At 38.3% G+C, this 18,651-nt stretch overlaps 2 protein-coding genes across 2 annotated transcripts in view; both read right to left on the reverse strand.

Annotated features, from left to right (window-relative positions):
* LOC106948609 (forkhead box protein F2-like) overlaps positions 1–2,260 on the reverse strand; it is a 7,298-nt gene extending 5,038 nt beyond the window's left edge. Inside the window, exon 1 of the mRNA XM_015034379.1 lies at positions 1,022–2,260. Within this exon, the coding sequence (XP_014889865.1) occupies positions 1,022–1,970 (949 nt within the window). The 5' untranslated portion in view covers positions 1,971–2,260. The remainder of the gene's footprint in view (positions 1–1,021) is intronic.
* A 1,366-nt stretch (positions 2,261–3,626) lies between these two features.
* On the reverse strand, positions 3,627–5,026 carry LOC106948610 (forkhead box protein Q1-like). Its single transcript, XM_015034381.1, has one exon. The coding sequence runs from the start codon at positions 4,847–4,849 to the stop codon at positions 4,097–4,099; it is 753 nt and encodes a 250-aa protein (XP_014889867.1). The 5' UTR covers positions 4,850–5,026; the 3' UTR covers positions 3,627–4,096.
* Positions 5,027–18,651: the final 13,625 nt, after the last annotated feature.

Below are 18,651 nucleotides of genomic sequence, written 5' to 3' on the forward strand. Positions count from 1 at the left end.
TATATATATATATATATATATTTTGTTAATTGCAATATTATCTCTCTTTCTGCAAATGAATTACATAAGTGACTATGCTTTTCATAATAATTTAGAGGAAATGTTTTAAGTAGTTTGTAGAATAAAAATAAAAAACTGTTTTTTTTTTACTAAAACATGCCTAAAATAGTAAAATGAGTAAAATGTTTGACAGTGTTAATTCAAATTCAATCTTAAATATAATATTATGCAAATTAGGCTTAAGCTAAGTTAAAAGATAACAATTCTGCCTCATTTTGTTTGAGTGTCCACAAAGTGATATAACGTCTTAGCACTTTGCTACTTTGTTGCAAAGTAGTAATACTTGTGTCTCATATGTGTTTTTATTGTTGTGTGTATTATTTATTATTTAATACATAGTCGGTGCAGCATATGTAGGACGTACAAAAGGTCAAAAATAATACACAAGTAAAAATATTCTCACATTGCACCACACAGTTTTGAGGCCCAGAAATGTAGCCAGGTCTCTCTTCAAGCAGTTTATAGTAGAGCTTCCTTCACTCGTCTGTTATTCATCAATAACATAAAATAAAATCATGATAGGTGCCAGTTTAAATGGAATGAAATGATCAACATTTAAACGTATCACAAATGAAGAAGCGTCTATAATTCACCTACAATATGACGTCTTAACGTTTAGGGTCAATCATCGTATTTTTTGGAAGACTTTCAGTAGAAATAGGCGTTATTTTCTGAAATGTACTAGAACATATATATACATATATATATATATATATATATATATATATATATATATATATATATATATATATATATATATATATATATATATATAAGCAAATATTTAAAATATTTAAAACACACTACTGGAAATATCAAGAATGTCCATCCACATTTAATTCAAAATTAAAAAAATATTTAAAAAAATTATAAACTCGTTTAAGACAAGCCAACACCAAATAAGTGAATAAACTGCATCGCAGACTTCAGCATCACAGTTTTCTTTAAGTGGGGTTTCTACCTGCCACCTCAGATGATTCTCGTGTGTTATGATGAAAATGGATCTGAGGCAAAGAATAAGGTGAAGTTGCAAAGGGATTGCTGCAGCTTGACTGCAGAACTTGCTGTTTTCTGTGCGAGGACACCTCAGGTGCGTTCCAGTGCGAGGCGGCATTTTCATACGCATATGTACGGTCCAGAGTGGCTCTTGTCGTTGGTGAGCAGTGTAAGGGACTGCTGCCGTTGCTGCTGCTGTCTGGGTAATAATTGGTGTGAGATGCTGTCTCACATGCCGTCACGTAGGATGTCAGGGAGGTGGATGAAATGTGTGGGATGTGACGGCCTACTCCAAGTCCTTCAAATCCCCTTTGAACTGCACTACCCACTAAATCTAGGTTGTAGTTACTATGGTATGATATTGAGACTTGAGGAGATTGGAAATCAAAGTTCTGCGCCAGCATGGACGCGCCAAACCCGATGCCACTCATCATCCTGTGCACTGGTTTCATAGCTTGGCATTTCCTCCGGAATCCTCGCGGTCTGCGGCGAAAGGACCCCTCTTCGAACATGAACTCGCTTCCTGCGTCTATGGTCCAGTAGTGACCCTTCCCAGGTCTTCCCAGACCTTTGGGCAGTTTTATAAAGCACTCGTTTAGAGACAGGTTGTGCCTAATGGAGTTCTTCCAACCCTGGTACGATCCTCTAAAAAAGGGGAACGTGGCCTGGAGGAACTGATAAATTTCGCTCAGAGTTACTCTTTTGCTCGGTGAGTTTTGGATTGCCATGACTATGAGTGCGATATAAGAGTAGGGCGGCTTTTCGGGGCGCCTCAAGCTCGTGGTGGATTTTTTTCCTCCAAGTGCGCCCTGAGCGCTCTCCGGGTCTGGCTGCGGGCTGAGCAGCGCGGCGCAGGAGCGCGCAGAATCACAGGGATCCAGCTGCTGCTGCTGTTGAGGCATCTCAGCAGTCATGTTCGCGCTTCTGTTTGAATGCAAGCACTCCCGCTTCCCCGTGTAACGTAGTTTACTCCGCTTTCCTGACGCAGCATTTCAAGACGTTCCTTTAAAATGCTTTGCGAGGTTTACAGCCGTGGCAATAAGCGGTCCTCTGCCGTCATTCGTCTCACTGGCCATGTTGGCAATGATCCTTTATAGACAGGGGGAATAAAGATCTTCCACTTCACTTGTGCATTTGTTACCCGGCCAAACAGAACTCGACTAAGTATCCGTTTTCTCCTCTGTGTCCTGAGCCCTATTACGCATCCTGCTTTTTACCCCACAAATCCAAGAAATCAGGAAGTACTCCCTGCCCCACTGGCCAAGATCCAGACAAGGAGTTGAACACAGCGCATTAGAGCAAGACTAATCCCCTCCCACGATTCACTTTTTGACTGTTTGTGCATAAGTTGTTTAGCATTAGAGTCGTTCTTACTGTGTTATCTACAGGACAGGATTCTGACAGGGGGGAAAAAAAAGACCGCATTTTACCTCGTTTATTTTTATTTTGTCAAAGCATGCAGCTTGTATAGGAATACCACAGACAGATTCCAAGTGCTCCGTTTCCTCTTGAGTTTGGACTCGATCCCTTGATAAATTAATTCTTAAGCAAGTATTGTTTTTAAATGAAAAATCGCTCAAAAAAATGCAGGGAGTGGGAGGGGTGGGGGGCTTTAAAGGGCTTTCTTAGATGGTGGACTGAAGGTGGACTGAAGGTGGACTGAAGGGGTCCACTGATGTTCATGTGTCAGTGACACTCAAAATTCTGAAAAACAGAATTTCAAGCGTTTTACTAGACTGTCCAGCAAATTGCAAAAGCAAACAAAAACATAAAATAGTCATAGATAAATGACAAATAAAGAACCCTACACCTGGAAATATGTAACCCATTTTCCTCTCCCCAAATTAATCTAAAATAAAATAAAAAAAAATGGTTAAGCATTGGTTAAGTGGAAGACTTCGACTTTGCTGGTCTTTGGCAGCAGAGTTACAGTCCAATCGCCCCAATTGCTACAATTGTTTGGCACCACTGTTGCCTTGCAGAAAGAGAAAGATGATCCTGGACATGAACGCTGTGGGTTCAGTCTGTGAACCCAGGTTCCTCCCACAGTGCAAAAGCTTGGCTGACAGGTCAAATGGTTTCTCTAAAATTGATCTTAGATATGTGCATTGTTGCCCAGGATGGAATGGCAACCTGTCCATTGTGTACCCCATCTGACCCACTGCTTGACATACATACCAGGCCTCTGTGACCCAGCAAGGATAAAGGCATGGACCAACGGTCTCAAAATCTAGGCCTCAAGATCCGATGTCCAGCAACTTTTAGATGTGCCACTCATCCAGCACACATGAATCAAAGAGCCGAATTACATCATCAGCAGTCTTGGTGATTGCTTGATTATTTGACTCAAGTGTGTTGAAGCAGAGGCATCTAAAAGGTACAGGACACAGGACCTTGAGGCTTTGATTTTAAAGACCCGGATGGATGGATGGATGGATGGATGGATGGATGGATGGATGGATGGATGGATGGATGGACGGACGGATGGACGGACGGACGGACGGATGGATGGACAGAAGAAAAAAAATAATGTTTTAATAATAGTACAACAATCAAAATGAACTCCATCAAAATTTTCAAGATTTATATAAATGAGCAAACAAACAAATAAATAAACATTATTGCTTTGGTATCTGAGGAGCTTTTTATTGGTTCCAATAACACATAACAACACCATTGTACCCTTTTTTTTTTTTTTTTTTTTTTTTTTTTTTTGCTGGTTTTAAATATTTTATGATAGACGTTTAGACAACGAAAACAAAGTGCATTTTGATACTTTTTGTCTACCAAATAACAAAGATATTAGTGTACTGTACACAGTAACATTTACAATTAATTGTTGTCAACAAAGTAATAAATAAAGAAAAGGCGGCCTGTAAAGGTAAAAAAAAAAAACATGCCAGCATCAACAAGGTAATAAATTAAAGTATCACTCACTGATGACTTTCAATTCTCAAACAAGAAGAAAAAAAAAGGAAAAGATTAACAAAATGAGTCTGTCTTTTTTCTGCTCATAAGGAAAAGCATTCCAGCACCAGGTTCAACGAGCAGCCCAGCTCAACGGATGGGGGAAAGCAGATGCGCTTGAGTGATGCAGCATAAGTTCAGAGTATGGCCAGATAAATGCAGGGTAAAATGGCTGCTTGGTTGAGTCTCTTTTGAAAGGCTTGCTGAGGATGCTCTCAATAGCAAATGAGCTTGTAAACTTGGGACGGGGCTCAGTCTCGCTGCTTGGGTCAGGCTTGTCGGTACTCTGAGGCTCCTCTGCGCTCTCCGACACGTCATGCACTCGGCTGAACTGCTTACTGATGCGCTTCCTCCTGCGCCTGAACACCCCATCAGCGAACGTGTACTCGCTGTTAGGGTTGAGCATCCAGTAATTGTCTTTTCCCCAGGGCCTGGATGGGTCCCTGAGCACTTTCAGAAAGCAGTCATTCAGAGACAGATTGTGTCGCACAGAGTTTCTCCAGCCGGTGTAGCTGCCCCTGAAGAAGGGGAACTTTTTCATTAGGTAGTCGTTTATCTCCGCCAAAGTCAGACGTCCGGTGGGGGAATCTCGGATAGCCATGGCGATCAGAGCGATGTAGGAAAGAGGGGGCTTGGGTCTCCGTGTGTACGGTTTCGATTTGCTGCTGCCACCCGGAGCAATCAGTGAAGGGCTGTGGGCCACGCAGTCTCCATCGGACCCCAGTTCCTCCTCTGCAGAAAGAGCGGACTTCTCTTTCCCCTCTCCATCCACGGTGATCTCAAGCTGCTTCATATCATGGTTTCCACACAACACTTCTAACTTCATGCTGATAGAGGTGCTAGAGTTGCGAGATCCAGGGTAAAACGCAGGAAAGCTGTTGGCGTAAAAGTGGTTTGTGCGTCAAGACGCGCGGTGCCTTGGAGAGTCTCTCAGGGCCAGTGTCTTTCCAGTCATACCTGCCGGAGCGCTACAGCCGATCTCACCTTTACTCTACGGACTATTGTTTATATCATCCTCACCTAAGGACCAACCCAAAATAAGGCGGGGCTTCATGTAAAAAAAAAGTGTAAAAAAAAATGTTTATCATCTGTTTACCTATTCATCTGAATAGGTATTACAAATAGAGTACTTGCGTAACAGTAAACAGAATAACACAAATGAATACTGACTGATCACGCAGTATAAAACAAACATAAAGAGACAACTTCTCTCAACACACACTGCACCGTACCTGCTGAAAGTGTTCAAACACTCTAGAACTATCTCACCTGTAACAACCAGGGGGCGTAACTCTCTACTGTAAGATAGATGCTAAGTGTTCATTTCAAGAGGCAGCATAAACACCGAGTTACATGAAATTTTTCATTTTTTTTGTTTCACAAGTTTCATGCACTTTTGAATAATTTTATGTGACGGACCAATACAAAGAAGCATATAACTATGAATTGGAAGGGAAAGTATTCATGGTTTTTCTATTCATATAGAAGTCTGAAAGGTGTAGCATGCTTTGCACTGAGCAGCCAGGAGTGAATGCCTTAAAGAAGCACCTTTCAGACCAGTTATAATTCATTTGTAGGATATCTCCATAATAGTGATGCACACCACACCACCATGTTTCATTGTAGTAATAGTGGCTTCAAGATGAGCAGTATTTTTTTTTTCTTTGTTTGTTGCAAGTGGGATTACTTATGGCTTTTATTTAATATTTTATTTAAACTTCCTTTTTGACTCTTCCCAAAGGAACAGTTGATCTAGGGAGCTTCTTCAAAGTTTTGATGTGCTTTTAAATGCATATCCTCTCATTGTCATGACAATTATTAACCCACAGTTATGAGTTTCCAGGTTCACATGATAAATTTGAGCTTTGTGAGATGCCGGCAGCTTGAGAATTGTCAAATTTCTGATTTTTGTTTACAGAAAAAAATAAACCATGTATCAGTTTCTCTCTACTTTATAAACATGTTACTTTCACACTATATGCTAATAAAATACATTTAACTTTGTGGATGTAGCAGGAGAAAATGTGAAACAATTCAAGGGGTGTGAATATTTTTACGAAGCACTGTAAAAATTCCTACAGTCCATTGTGGGTTTTAAACTTACTAGCATGACAAACTAGTAAAATGTCATACTAGTGATAACGAGTATAACAACTACAATTTAGACAGTTCAATGCACTCATGATCTGCTACATCAAATCTGTCAGTGACAGGTTGTAGCTTTCACAACCAGAGTAGAAACCAGTGCTACAAATACTGAGTCCTGTTCATCTTGTTGCTCAGTGCCAAGAGGATGATTGATGACAAATTGCTTCCAGTGATTTATGTTCTCTCTAAATGAAAAGTCTCGGTTTTAGTCAATTTGAGTCATGGCTACAAACCAAACAAACCAATTAAAGTCTGAACTCTGCCTTAAAGTCCTTAAAGCTAATATTTAGGTCTTCTTACTATTTCAACAAATTATCCTCATAGTCATATATTTCCCTGGGAGTTTGGCCCGGCTAAAATAACTATTTGTTTAAGAGTCACCGTCGCTCTTTAAAAACAAACACCAACGCCGCTTTTTTTCTCGGTTCTCCAGCGGCAAAAGGTTATCTGAAAAACAATACCCTTTAGACACACCTGCAGACAAAAGCTGACATAATAGTCACGCTACACATAGTCACCAACTGCTTCCACAGAGGAGTGTGCAAACCATGGTTTAAAACTGTTGCTTACACATGTTTGTACTGGTGTGGATGTTTGGATTGTCCATGTAGTAATCTGTTTGTGTTAAGTGTGACACCTGAAGCTGTGGCAAGGTCACTATTTTCAATGGTGGCATGTCAAGTGGAGATTCCTTTAAGCCAGCCACATAATGACAGGAGCCCAAACAGTAGGTATTTGTTTGCTTCACTGCAAGTAGGAGCTTGTGAGAGCACAGGGTGCAACTCTGTGAGTTCTCTGGTCCATTGTGATTTGCTGGAGGAGAGCTTATAGCGTCATAGCTGGAATTTCAAGTATGAATGCACAGTGAAAATAAGGCGTACAGAGTGCGATCTATGGATATATTTAAACACCACGTTGCTAAGCTAACACAAGCTAAGGCATTAGTATGAAGTGTGTTTCTAAAATAACATGACATTCTAAACATTGTCTGCAGTAGTGTCAGAATTACTACATTTGTGAAAATGTATTTTCTATGAAGAGAAGAAGTTTTCCCAAGCTTTGTACATTCTATGCTTTTGTTTCAGAAAGCTTTTGTCTTTTCTACTTACACCCATTGCCCAGTTTTTTTGTCTGCACAAAAAAATAAAGATTATTGGCACCTATAAAGAAATTCAGTACAGTGAAATGTATTGCTTTGCTAGTTTCACTTTGTGTCTTCTAATATTTGAATTATGAAACTATTACATAAAATAGTAATAATAATAATTTGTGCAGATACACAATCAGATAGCATCTTCCCCTTTCATGAACGCATTTTTTTCCCCAAGCTTACACATTAGCAAGTGTTATGGTGAAAACTTCCTCTCCTCAGTACAAAAAAAAAATGTTTTTGTCTGAGCTGCACAAGTATGCCAACTATGGCTCCTTTTTAACACCACCGACTGTAAAATAGCTATGAAAGCGCCGCCGTGCACGTCATAGACAAACTGATTTTGAGATTTCAGATCAGACCTTTGGAAATGTCTGCTATTCTGGGTTTGACCCTTGTCTGGAAATTTTGGAATGAGGAAATCAATGACGTAAATAATCACGGCTTGGCGCATACCACTCCCACGCATGCAAAAACATAGCGCAACAGTACACATGACCATTTGATTGGAAAGCACAAGGGAATCCCAGGCAGTTGCCAAAGTAAATAAAACCTCCCCGCACAGATTTCAAAACAGATGTCTTTTTTTGTGTGTACAAGTATTAATAAGCAGGAGTTGGACTAAGTCACTAACGTTCAAGTAACGATTCAAGTCACAAGCAAAGACATTTCATTATTTTTTGAAAGACACATATAATTTCTCATCAAATAACTAAAATACTAAATTAAAAATAAGTCGAAGCCTGAATATGCCAAAGGTATGTATAACTTACTCAACAAAACTTTTATTGGAGATTGTCGTGTGCTGCATCATGCACATTATTTCTTCCCATGAACATACTTTGGATAAGTCACGATAAAGTGCACAGAGACTTAGCAGACTGACAGACTTCAGCTGACAGGTAGCTGAAGGAATGAGTTCCTTTCTTATGATCTTGTCCTATGAAGGGACAAGGTGTTCTTGTTTAAAATTTCTGAACACAAACGCAAAGCATGCAAAATATATCATTTCCTGGACAAGAACGTACAGTTGTCGAGCAGCACTAACTTGATCTTGCAGAGAGCCTGTAACCTGGAATCTCAAGCCTACACACTGGCTCATAAGTTCCTCCCTCTTCTACGTTATCAATGAGTGTAACAAACCAGACTTATGTGTATTTGAGACTAAAATCAAACCAGCAACGTGTTTTGAGGACCAGATAGTATCTGCAGTCTACATTGCAGTTTTGTGTTGTCGGAATTTGTTTAAAGAAACACAGAAACGAGTCAAGAAAGTTCCACTTGACTAAGTGTTTGCAATGGAATTTCTTCCAGTCCCTTGTTTGAAAATATGAGGGAGAGTAAACAGACTTAGATGACTTCTTGTGTTTGGAGTTAAACTGTTGCTAAAAACAGCTCAAAAAGAGCAAGACACAACAAAATGTTCAGAGGCGTTGCAGTGTGAATGTCTTAGCCTTATCATCTTTTTCTTTTTTTTTTTTCCTAACGCCATCAACAAATTAAGAGTCGTCAACATCGATTAGCTCCTCAGTGACGTAAAGAGCTGCAGCACATACCACTTTGTCCAAAATTAACCGTATGATGATGTCAGCAGCTCTATCTGAAAGATTTCAATGACAACAAAAAACCTTTGCGTGCAAAACTGTGAATGACTTCAGATGGCCAGATGTCTTGCCCTTGATTAGAAGAATTGAAAGTCAGTGTCTGGAAGACAGTTATGGTCCTACCCACTCCTTAGAAGGGCATTAAAATGTAATCTAAATCCAAAGAGTTTTCCCATATCGTTTATGCTGTTGTGCAACTCACCAAAAATACACCTCAAAATGCATTCTCCAACTAATTATAGTTTCCTTTCCTGTCAGGTCATGATGATATGCTGACATGCTTTCAGCGTGTTAATGTTCTATACATTGCTAAAAGCTGATGGCTGCTATTTACAGATGTACATGCTTGTACAAGTTAAAGACTGAAACCATGTCAGCATATTGTCATTACGTGACAGAAACAAAAATCTATAATTAGCTACCTAGTAAGCGTTTTGAGGTGTATTTTTGGTGTGTTGCACAACAGCTTAAATATTATGGAGAAACTTAGGATTTAGGTCAAATTTTAATTACATTTTTTAAACAGCGGGTAGGACCACAACCGTCTTCCGTTGACTTTCAGCAGCTCTGATCTTTTGAGGAGAGTCTGAGATTATCCCCAGTTTTGCACACAAAGGCTTTTTGTATGTCTTAAAAGTAGTTTTATACTCCAAGTATGTGCAGGTCACCTGGATTTATGTTTCGATATATGGCTGCAACATTGTCAAAAACGCAACAATATGGGTGCTGTTGTCCTCTGTTTTAAAGTCCTCACCTTTCAGTGCGTCAGTCATTATGACTGTGTGTCTTTGATGGTACAATAATAGTTTCAGGTCCGGATTAAAAAACTCAGGCCAAATCCAATCTCTCACTGTTAAGATGGTAATCAGAGAGTCATAAACACATAAAGTAAAAAAAAAAAAAAGTAAGAACAGGTGCCAAATGGCTCTGCGATAAAGATCTGTCAAGGTCATTATAGCAGTGGATCTTGCTGACTTACAAACACTCATTGCATACTCTAAAATAAAGATGTATGCTTATTACCATGGACGTACCTCGCACATACACACTCGCACACAATGACAATGTTAGACAGACATATCGACCTAACAGTCATGTTTTTGACCTGTGGGTGGAAGCTAGAACACCTAGAGAGAAGTCATGCATGCACAGGGAGAACATGCAAATTTCATTTCAAAAGACACTTGGCCAGGATTCAAACCCAGAGTGGAAAAGCTGCAAGGCAGGAGGCCTACCAGCTTTTCCACTCTGCAGCCCTGCAGAAACACTTATACTCCTTTAAGTTTTTATCATTGCATTTCATTGGTATTTTGTGTCATAGACCAACACGAAACATGGCATTTTGAAGCAAAAGAATAGTGATCTAAATGTGAAATAAAACTAAAAAGTGAATTGTATTCATTTGACTAAATGAAACGGTTCACTTTCTTTCGCAGTGAATGCAGCAGAAAGTCTTTTTGCCGTGTTTCACTTTCAGAAGCCGATATTTATGGCCATTTGTCTTCGGATGGATATAATTTGCAAACATCATTTTTCCAAGTCTTGCCACATATTCTCATTTAACTTTAGGTCTGGACGTTGACCGAGCCATTTTAAGGTATGAATACTTTGATATAAGCATTTTATCTGCACATTTGGCTGTATGTTCAGGATATCCTGCTGGAAGATGACCCTACATTTAAGTTTCAAGTCTTGTGCTGCTTTTAACAGGTTTTCTTCCATGATTATTATGTCTTCAGCTCCAGCTAATCTTCCATCAACTGAATTTTTTCTGTCCCTGCTGAAAAAAATCAACATATCATTCACCACTGGGCATGATATGCCTGATGCCTGAGGATAGTTGTTGTCCTTTACTTTCTTTTTTCTTCGTTTTCCCCATTTTTTTTTTTTTTTTTGCATGTAGGTAAATAAGTTTGGTGTTGTACCTATTATGTCAAAGCACATCTTTCACAAGTTTACTGCGTCCACAAATGGCTTATGGCTGACTATAAAAGGGAAATTGCTTTCATTTCTATTTCCTTTTTTCACCAACAAACCTATGCAGTACACAGATGGACACTATTTACTGGTAAGGTAACTTCTGAAGGCCATTGGTTGCACTGGGTTTTATTAAGGGATATCAGAGTACAGATGATTGAATGCAAATGCATATCGAAATTCAGATTCTTAATGACCAACCATGTTTTAAATGCTCACTGGAAGTTATTTTAGGACAGGCATACATGGCTTCATGGTGAGCACAGATGCCCTGTGTGAAGGACTAATAAAAAGCAGACATCTGAACTTTTTCCAAGCCATATTGTAGAGCAGCCTACATTCTCAACTTCTCTTAAATAAACTTACTCAAACCGATCATTTTTTTTTAAAGGCAAAATGAGGGTAATTCAGCCAAAAACATATCACAGAACGTTCAGAAAACATGGTTGGTGTAACATCATAACAGCCTTGGCGATGGCAGAGAAAGAATCAAAAGACCAAGTCTTTCTCTGTTTGTTATCTGAAGGTTTCTGTTTGTAGTGATGTCTGTGCTGAGTCTCTCTTAGTGCAGACAAACACCCATAAGCTGTTACTGACAAGCAACAGAGCTCCAAAACCACTGCCAGCATCACTGGATGATGACTAAACACTGCAGTCTGTGTAAGGCAGGCAGTGTGGGAGCAAAGGAAGAGCCATTTCAACACTGTAACGGAACCTGTTAAGGTTAGGACAAGTTTTGCAGATTAACTGCAATTATAAAATAATAAAGTCTAATAAAAGTTTTGATGCCATTCCTTTGTGTTCATATGCTTTTCTAAGTGCCAATGAAGCGTACCAATGAAGCAGCTCTTCAGCTTTATCACCCTCCCTGATCTGACAGTTTACAGACAGTTTCCCACGGAAAAACATTAGAGGAAAAATTAACAAAGATATGATTAGCTCTGATTAGATAATTATTACAAGCTATTCAGGGTGTTTCCTGAAAATTACAACATGTGGCATTCTGTGATCCCTGTTACAGGTAATTGTAATCACTGGTCAGAGTGGTGGCCAGAAAACCATTAAAAGAAAAATAATTGTTTTTTTTTTGTGCCGAGAAATTCTTTCGAAGATTGCTCCACTGAAACACAAAAACATTTGAACCAATTTGAATAAATAACTGAACTCAACTGCAATGTTTGATAACTACTGTTAGTTGGAATATGTACTTCTCTAGAAATCTGTCTGTATGATTCGATTGAATTGACTTTTGTTTTCTGAATGCTATGACATGATGTGTGTTGTGACTTGGCACTATGTAAATAAACTGAACTGAATTGTATCGTATTTTCTCAGGCATCTATGTAATTTATTGGTAATGCATGTTTTCATAGAACCAGATTTTTTCAGTGAGAAAGGGCCACAATATTTAAAAACAACTCAATTACTTACGTTAGGCTTTGCATTACCAAAGTCACTAACCATGTTGTCTTTGGTGATTAAAAACAGCAGATCTTCTTCATGTGAGCATACAGTTTAAACTTTTCCACCATATTAGGATGTTGAACACAGTAAAAATCTTTTATATAACAGTTTTATTGTCCTGCTGGAAAGTCAACCTCTGCCTGGGCCTTCAGTCAGCCCCAAAAAGTTTTTTTTTTTTTTTTTTTCCTGGATTGCTCTGTCCAGAATTGCCCTGTGTTTCCAAAATTACAAATATGTATCAATTTGTCTTCAACTTCACAACTATGTGCCACTTTGCATTAATGGAGAACATAAAAACCCAAACAAAAATATTGAAACTTGTGGATGTGACAAGATAAGATGTCAAAAAAATAAATAAATAAGAATTACTGAAAAACCTAAATTGTTTCAAAAATATTTTGAAGTGTACAAGACAAAGCATCTAATTATTGTGTTTTTTGCTTGTTGAACCTGTATGACCTTAAACCAGACATCTCCACAACTGTTGTCCATCTTGAATGGACAACAGTTGCGTGAGGTCATGGTCTGCTGCCCTGTACCTAAACATTTCAGTCCTTTTTACTAGAAGTCTGTATGTTGGATCTTGATGTACAAAAGTTATGGCAAAAATGTTCAAGTTTGTTGGTGTCTAATTGTTTAATGAAGCCTGAAAAAAAAAAGACATCTCACGTGAAATCACGGCAACTGCTTGAAAACAGAACAAAAATATCTCAGAGCTGTTAACAGGATTTAACCTGTTCCAACTGTGCTCAACCTGTTTTTGCTGCCTCCAGGCTCTCCAGTCCTATTTATAAAAAAAGAAGCAACCAAAAAAAAAAGAAAGAAAGAAAAGAAAAACCTGCGCACAGGGATTCCCTTCAAGCGAAGCATGCTTAGATAATATCAAAGTTACTAAGTCTGCAGGTCTTGTTTGGGTAACTTTCAAACAAGATAAAAAAGAAGGCATGAGAAAAATAATGGCTTGTCGTGTAGACAACAAAGGGCCCTGCGTGCCATTGAGAGGAGGAACTCCCTTCAGGTGAGTGTCTGTAAATTGTTCGCTTTGCACGAAACCGACACTGATCTTCTAACACACACCTTATTCACACCTACTCCGAAAGGAGTCACTGAAAGGCCAAATGCCATCCTGTCACAATGATTTAGAGCTGTATGGTTTCAGAGCACTCATAATGTTAATGATCCCATTTTATTTTTAGTGTTTGATGGCTGTATTTGTTGCTGCTGTTGCCAGGGTTGTCTACCAAGTTTAATTGCTTTGTTTCTATAAAACATCACAAAGCAAAGTAAAAAATATTAACCAGTATTTACTTTACCACAAAGCAAGTTCTTGCTGTTTTCCCTCTGGTGTTTTTTATTTTTTTTTCATTGAGTACGTTTTCCAATTACATAAGATTTTTGGTAGATGAAAGTAACCCAAAGTGATTCGGGTTCTGTCGAATTCAGCAAAACATCACATTTTACTATTACACAAAAGAAACTGCATGTGCGCGGAGTAACATTTGTCTATTTCTACGATGGTGGAGCATGTTTATGTTAAAAAAAAGGGAGGGAATAGATAAAACCAGCACTTCCACTGGAGTACAGCCAAGCTGTCATGGCAGCACACGCTGCAGAGTAAAACATAACCTGACAGCGAAGCTTAATGGTATTCATTTCCTAGCAACTCACTTCCAGACTTGTTCTGGGTCCTTTCTTTTGACAAGACCTCAGCTAAGTTGAATACTTAAAGCTTGTGAGTTTATTCATAATGTCTGTGAACAGAGATTGTTTACAGCATGGTTACAGCAGTGTGTGTTCCAACTACGAGAGCATGCGAGCGCTGCGTTGTTTGTTTACTGTTTCTCTGTGTTTTTGCACACGCGCTGAAAACAGTAATGGATCATTTCTGACGATTTAAATACACAAGCTGTCCTGAGGGAGAAAGCCTTCTCCTACCTGCCATGCTATGAAGATTAAGCATCTTAGCTGTAGTCCACACACTGCTGTCCCACTTTGGCTCTCCACATAGCTGTATCAAATTAGCACTCAATGCTTCGTTAGCTTGAAGGGGTTCTATGTATTTTCCAGGCACCTAGTGCCAATGAAGTAACTATGTTACTTTCAGTTGTTGTAAAAATCCTGTGCACATCAAATGTAACTTAAAAGAAACTTCACTTTGCAGTTTGACAAATTAAAATTGGCCTCTTTCTGACATTATGCTATTTACAACCTTTTTTGGGAGCGTTGGACTGAGGTCTCGTTTGTATAAGCTCAGCAGACTGGCAGTTCTTCACTTATATATTGTCCACTACTACTCACTATTTATGAAGCGCATTGTAAGAACATTAACGCCCATTTAACATTCTCACATTTTGTAACAAACTGAAGCGAAAAGCAAAACTGTGAACTGGAAGGAGAAGAATAGATGGTTTTCGAATCTTTTTATATATTAAAACTGAAAATTGTTGTGATTTGTGATAATCTGCATTTACTCTGCTGAGCCATCCCTTACTAAAGTAGTACAATGAAATGCTTTTAGTTAATAGTCCGTCTCTGTCCAATTTGTTATAAATACAAATATACGTGCAGCCATTTTGTAAAGGCAGGAGTGGTTTGTTAGAGAGAGTTAATGAACAAACTGCTTCATGAAAAAAACAAAAACAAAAAAAAAACACTCCAGACTGTCAGGACTAAACTTTTAGAGAGGTTTAAAGGAAGGGTACACCCTGAAGATAGCATCTCTTACTGCAACACACAGTATTACCGCGTCATGCTGTTGGGAAGCTTTAAGTTTTATCATGGATAGGAAACTTGAGAGTGGGGTTTAAGTACACCTTCCAGCAAGTCAAATGCACTAAAGTAAACGGCCATTTCAATAGACACATGTTTTATTGTTTTAACATTTCACTACCAATTAACTTAGCAAAGTGGACACTTGAAAACGAGAACAAAGTTTAAAGAGGCAGCATTATCTTACCACATTTATGAGTTGGATCTTAAATGATGTGTTCAGTGCCTCCAATGTTCTTGTGATATTGCAGAGGTGCTGAGCTCAGCACCGGGAATGATGTCACACCGAACCTAATCTAACCTAACCACGTTCAGCTTGCGAGTTGTAAAACCAGGATTTGCTAAATGTTGTGCCTCCTTGCATTTTTCAGAAATTGTGAGAAGTACAAGTTGATAACATATTGCGCTGCGTTTAGCATGTATACAACATTTTAGCGATGCACCCACATATTTTGCCTGGACAGACAGCACTGCCCAACAGTCAGACGTAAATGTGGTAAAGTTTTACAAAAGATAAACTAAAATAAAAGCCTGTCATTGTGTACTTTAAAGGTCCTAGAAAGTGTTGACCATTAAAGAATTGAATATTTTGTGTAATTAAACACCTCATTCACTAATGATCATATACAGGAAAAACACAGATATCTTGGTGTTAAATGGTAATATTTGTCTCACATTCCAGCCCTGTTACCCAGCCTCTGTCCCCTAAGCACACTACAGCAGGTGCATCCCTGCCAGGTCAAGTTAATGCACTCGTGACAGTGGAGCTGTTGGCTATGCTGATTCTTCCCGAATAAAGATATTGAAAGTACAAGATATTGTGTTTTGTACAGGTAACAAAACACAAAAACAATTTTCTCTAATTTTTTTTTCTTTCTTTACAATACACTAAATAAACAATATTTGAGCAGATTAAAGTAGGCATTCTGATTTCTGTAGGAATGGATCTGTAAATCATCCTTGTACAGGAAGCACAGAAGGGTCTCACAAGATGGTTAAGACAATGACATGCGCTGCATGTTCTCAAAAATCTTGCGATAAATTGGATCACATTCTAAAGTCAAACATTATTTCTGTGCTGTACAAGGCACCAGCACAGTAGTGGAATCTGAGCTTTAAACTAGACAACATTAAATAATCTTTTGCTACCCTGCGTAAGATCCTCTCCACGCCTTTCTTTATTGCTCCTATAAACTTTGGGAAATCGGGGTTGAATGCCAAGGGGTTGACGTCAAAACTACGGATTATTCAAACCAACGTCATGGTTTTAAGGACTTTATGTAAGATTTATCTTTCATAAAGTTATAGGATCAGTTAAATAAAAATAAAATAAAATTAAAAAAAAAAAACCTTTGGACAAATTATGTAAGACACTTTCTACTTTTAATGTAGCATCTTCACACCAATTGGAAGGATTAGATTCCTTCAACTATATGCAACAAAATCTTAATGCATGTAAGTAATACTTCTAGATTTCATGGGGATTTGTTTAAATAGGTAGATAGCGTAATAATCTCTAAGTCAAGCAATTATAACTTTTCTTCAAAACTATTTTAATGCATTGCTATTGTATTGCTATTGTATTCTATTTTTTATTGCTATTGCTACTGTAAAGAGAATAAAATCCTCTCTGCAAAGCAATATCCAATATTTATATATTTTTTTTCCATAGACTAAGATGACACATTGTACCAGAATTGATAACTTCTGGTATTATAATTGGTGTTACAGTTTTAGTGGATATGGCAGACTATGAGATTTTCTCTTTCACCAACTGAATTCAAGCTACAAGGACATTCTTGCAGGAAGACCTTAAAAATGTTTTAAATATATTTTTTTTGCCCAATCATCCCCTTGCAACCAATGACAGTTGGTGAAGGTGCGTGACAGATTTGGTTCCACCCATTGTCGTGAATCATTTCTCATCTAACTGATCAGCAACTTCAGATAAAGCAAAAATGATTCAGTTCTTTATATAAACATTCCTGATTGTGAGAAGAAGGGTGGGTTTGAGTGCTTGAAAAAAAGCCAAGTTGGCTTATGAATCATGAAGGTAAGGCTTGAACATGAAGACAGGATCATCAAATCTGCACCCTGGTTTGCGGCTAACTAGAAATTAGCTCAGGTAAATAGAAATGGTCTCTGCAGGGCACACTTCATTCTTCAGATGAAAAAATAGCACTGTCTGTTTTAACTTCAACTCCACCTTGAGTATTGTCCGCATCTCATCTACCATTAAATATTGTTTTTTTTTCTTTCTCTTTTTTTGGAGACAATGTCATGTTAGGGTTTTTATTGAGCTCAGCTCTCTACCCCACAGGTATTGAGATCCCTAAGCCTGCTGGGTATAACCCTATATCACACAGATCACACCCATTAAACAACCACTTCCCCCTATTACAACTGGCTCTTGACTTCTGATCTGACTATGACTCAGATCTTAGGAGAACCTCTTGGTGAGCCGGGAACTCTAAGAGAGAAACGTATAAACACAATGCACGGCCTTTTCCCATCAGTCGCCTTGGTCATCCCCAGCTTGTGAAATTTCTAAGGGAGATGGAAACAATGCGTTTGTAACCTGATCTCCATTCAGCATCAAACAGTCAGCACCAGCAGGACACAAAACAGTAAAAGGACATTTATAGTTAGGAGAAGGGCAAGAACATAATGCCTGAGTGAGTGTAAAAGAGAAACCAAATACCAGATTTTTTTTTTTTTTTTCAAATCGGAGCAAGTGTTTTATATTTGGTATGAATTGATTTAGCTAAGTTTAATCACTTTGTAAAATTTGTAGTAAGTACAGAAAAACAGGTGTTTGTTACTGACAAGAATTTCAAGGATCAAATGTCTTCTGAGGCACTAAAATGTTGAGCTCTCTCACACACACACACACAAAACAATTAACGGTCTCATCAAGTTACAGAGAAAGCAAAAAAGAGAACAACTGAAATTCCTCACAACTCAGATCTAAGTTAGAGTATCTTCACCTCATCTAGAATGGATCCAAATTTCCCAGGCTGAAGGAATGTGTCTGTTTTAACACCCTTCAAAAAAATAGACCGGTGAAAGAAATATTCATGTATCTTGTTCAGTTATAACTAATTTGGCTCAGTTCATCTAAACATATTCCATAACTATGCATTCAGTGCAGGAAAGGCGAGTCCAGAACAACAACAATCGACTAATGAATGCTTACAGTTGAAAAACCAGCAAACACTCCCTGACTGTAGGTGATGAGCTCTTTTTAGAAAAGCATAAACACTCTGTGACTCACGATGACACATTGACTCAACTTTACAAAAACAGTTTTCTGTGGCTTCCTTCGGTAAACACAGCATTCAAATATCATAGAGAAGGGTGTTGTTTGAAGTCATATAAAAAGAACAAAAACAATAAGAGTACTGAAAAGAATGAAAGTTGTTTTTAGCAGCTTTCACATGACAAAAAGTAGTGTTACGTTTAGCTTCACATTTTTACTGTCGATGCCAATGCTCGGAACACGTGTGTAAACTGTTT

The sequence above is a fragment of the Poecilia latipinna genome, unplaced genomic scaffold (genome assembly GCF_001443285.1).
Source record: "Poecilia latipinna isolate Pla-1442-1.1 unplaced genomic scaffold, P_latipinna-1.0 Scaffold297, whole genome shotgun sequence".
NCBI classification, from domain to species: Eukaryota; Metazoa; Chordata; class Actinopteri; order Cyprinodontiformes; family Poeciliidae; genus Poecilia; species Poecilia latipinna.

What these genes read in the sequence shown, in the direction of transcription:
- LOC106948610 (XM_015034381.1), bottom strand. Translation starts at nt 4,849, where the DNA reads ATGAAGTTAGAAGTGTTGTGTGGAAACCATGATATGAAGCAGCTTGAG.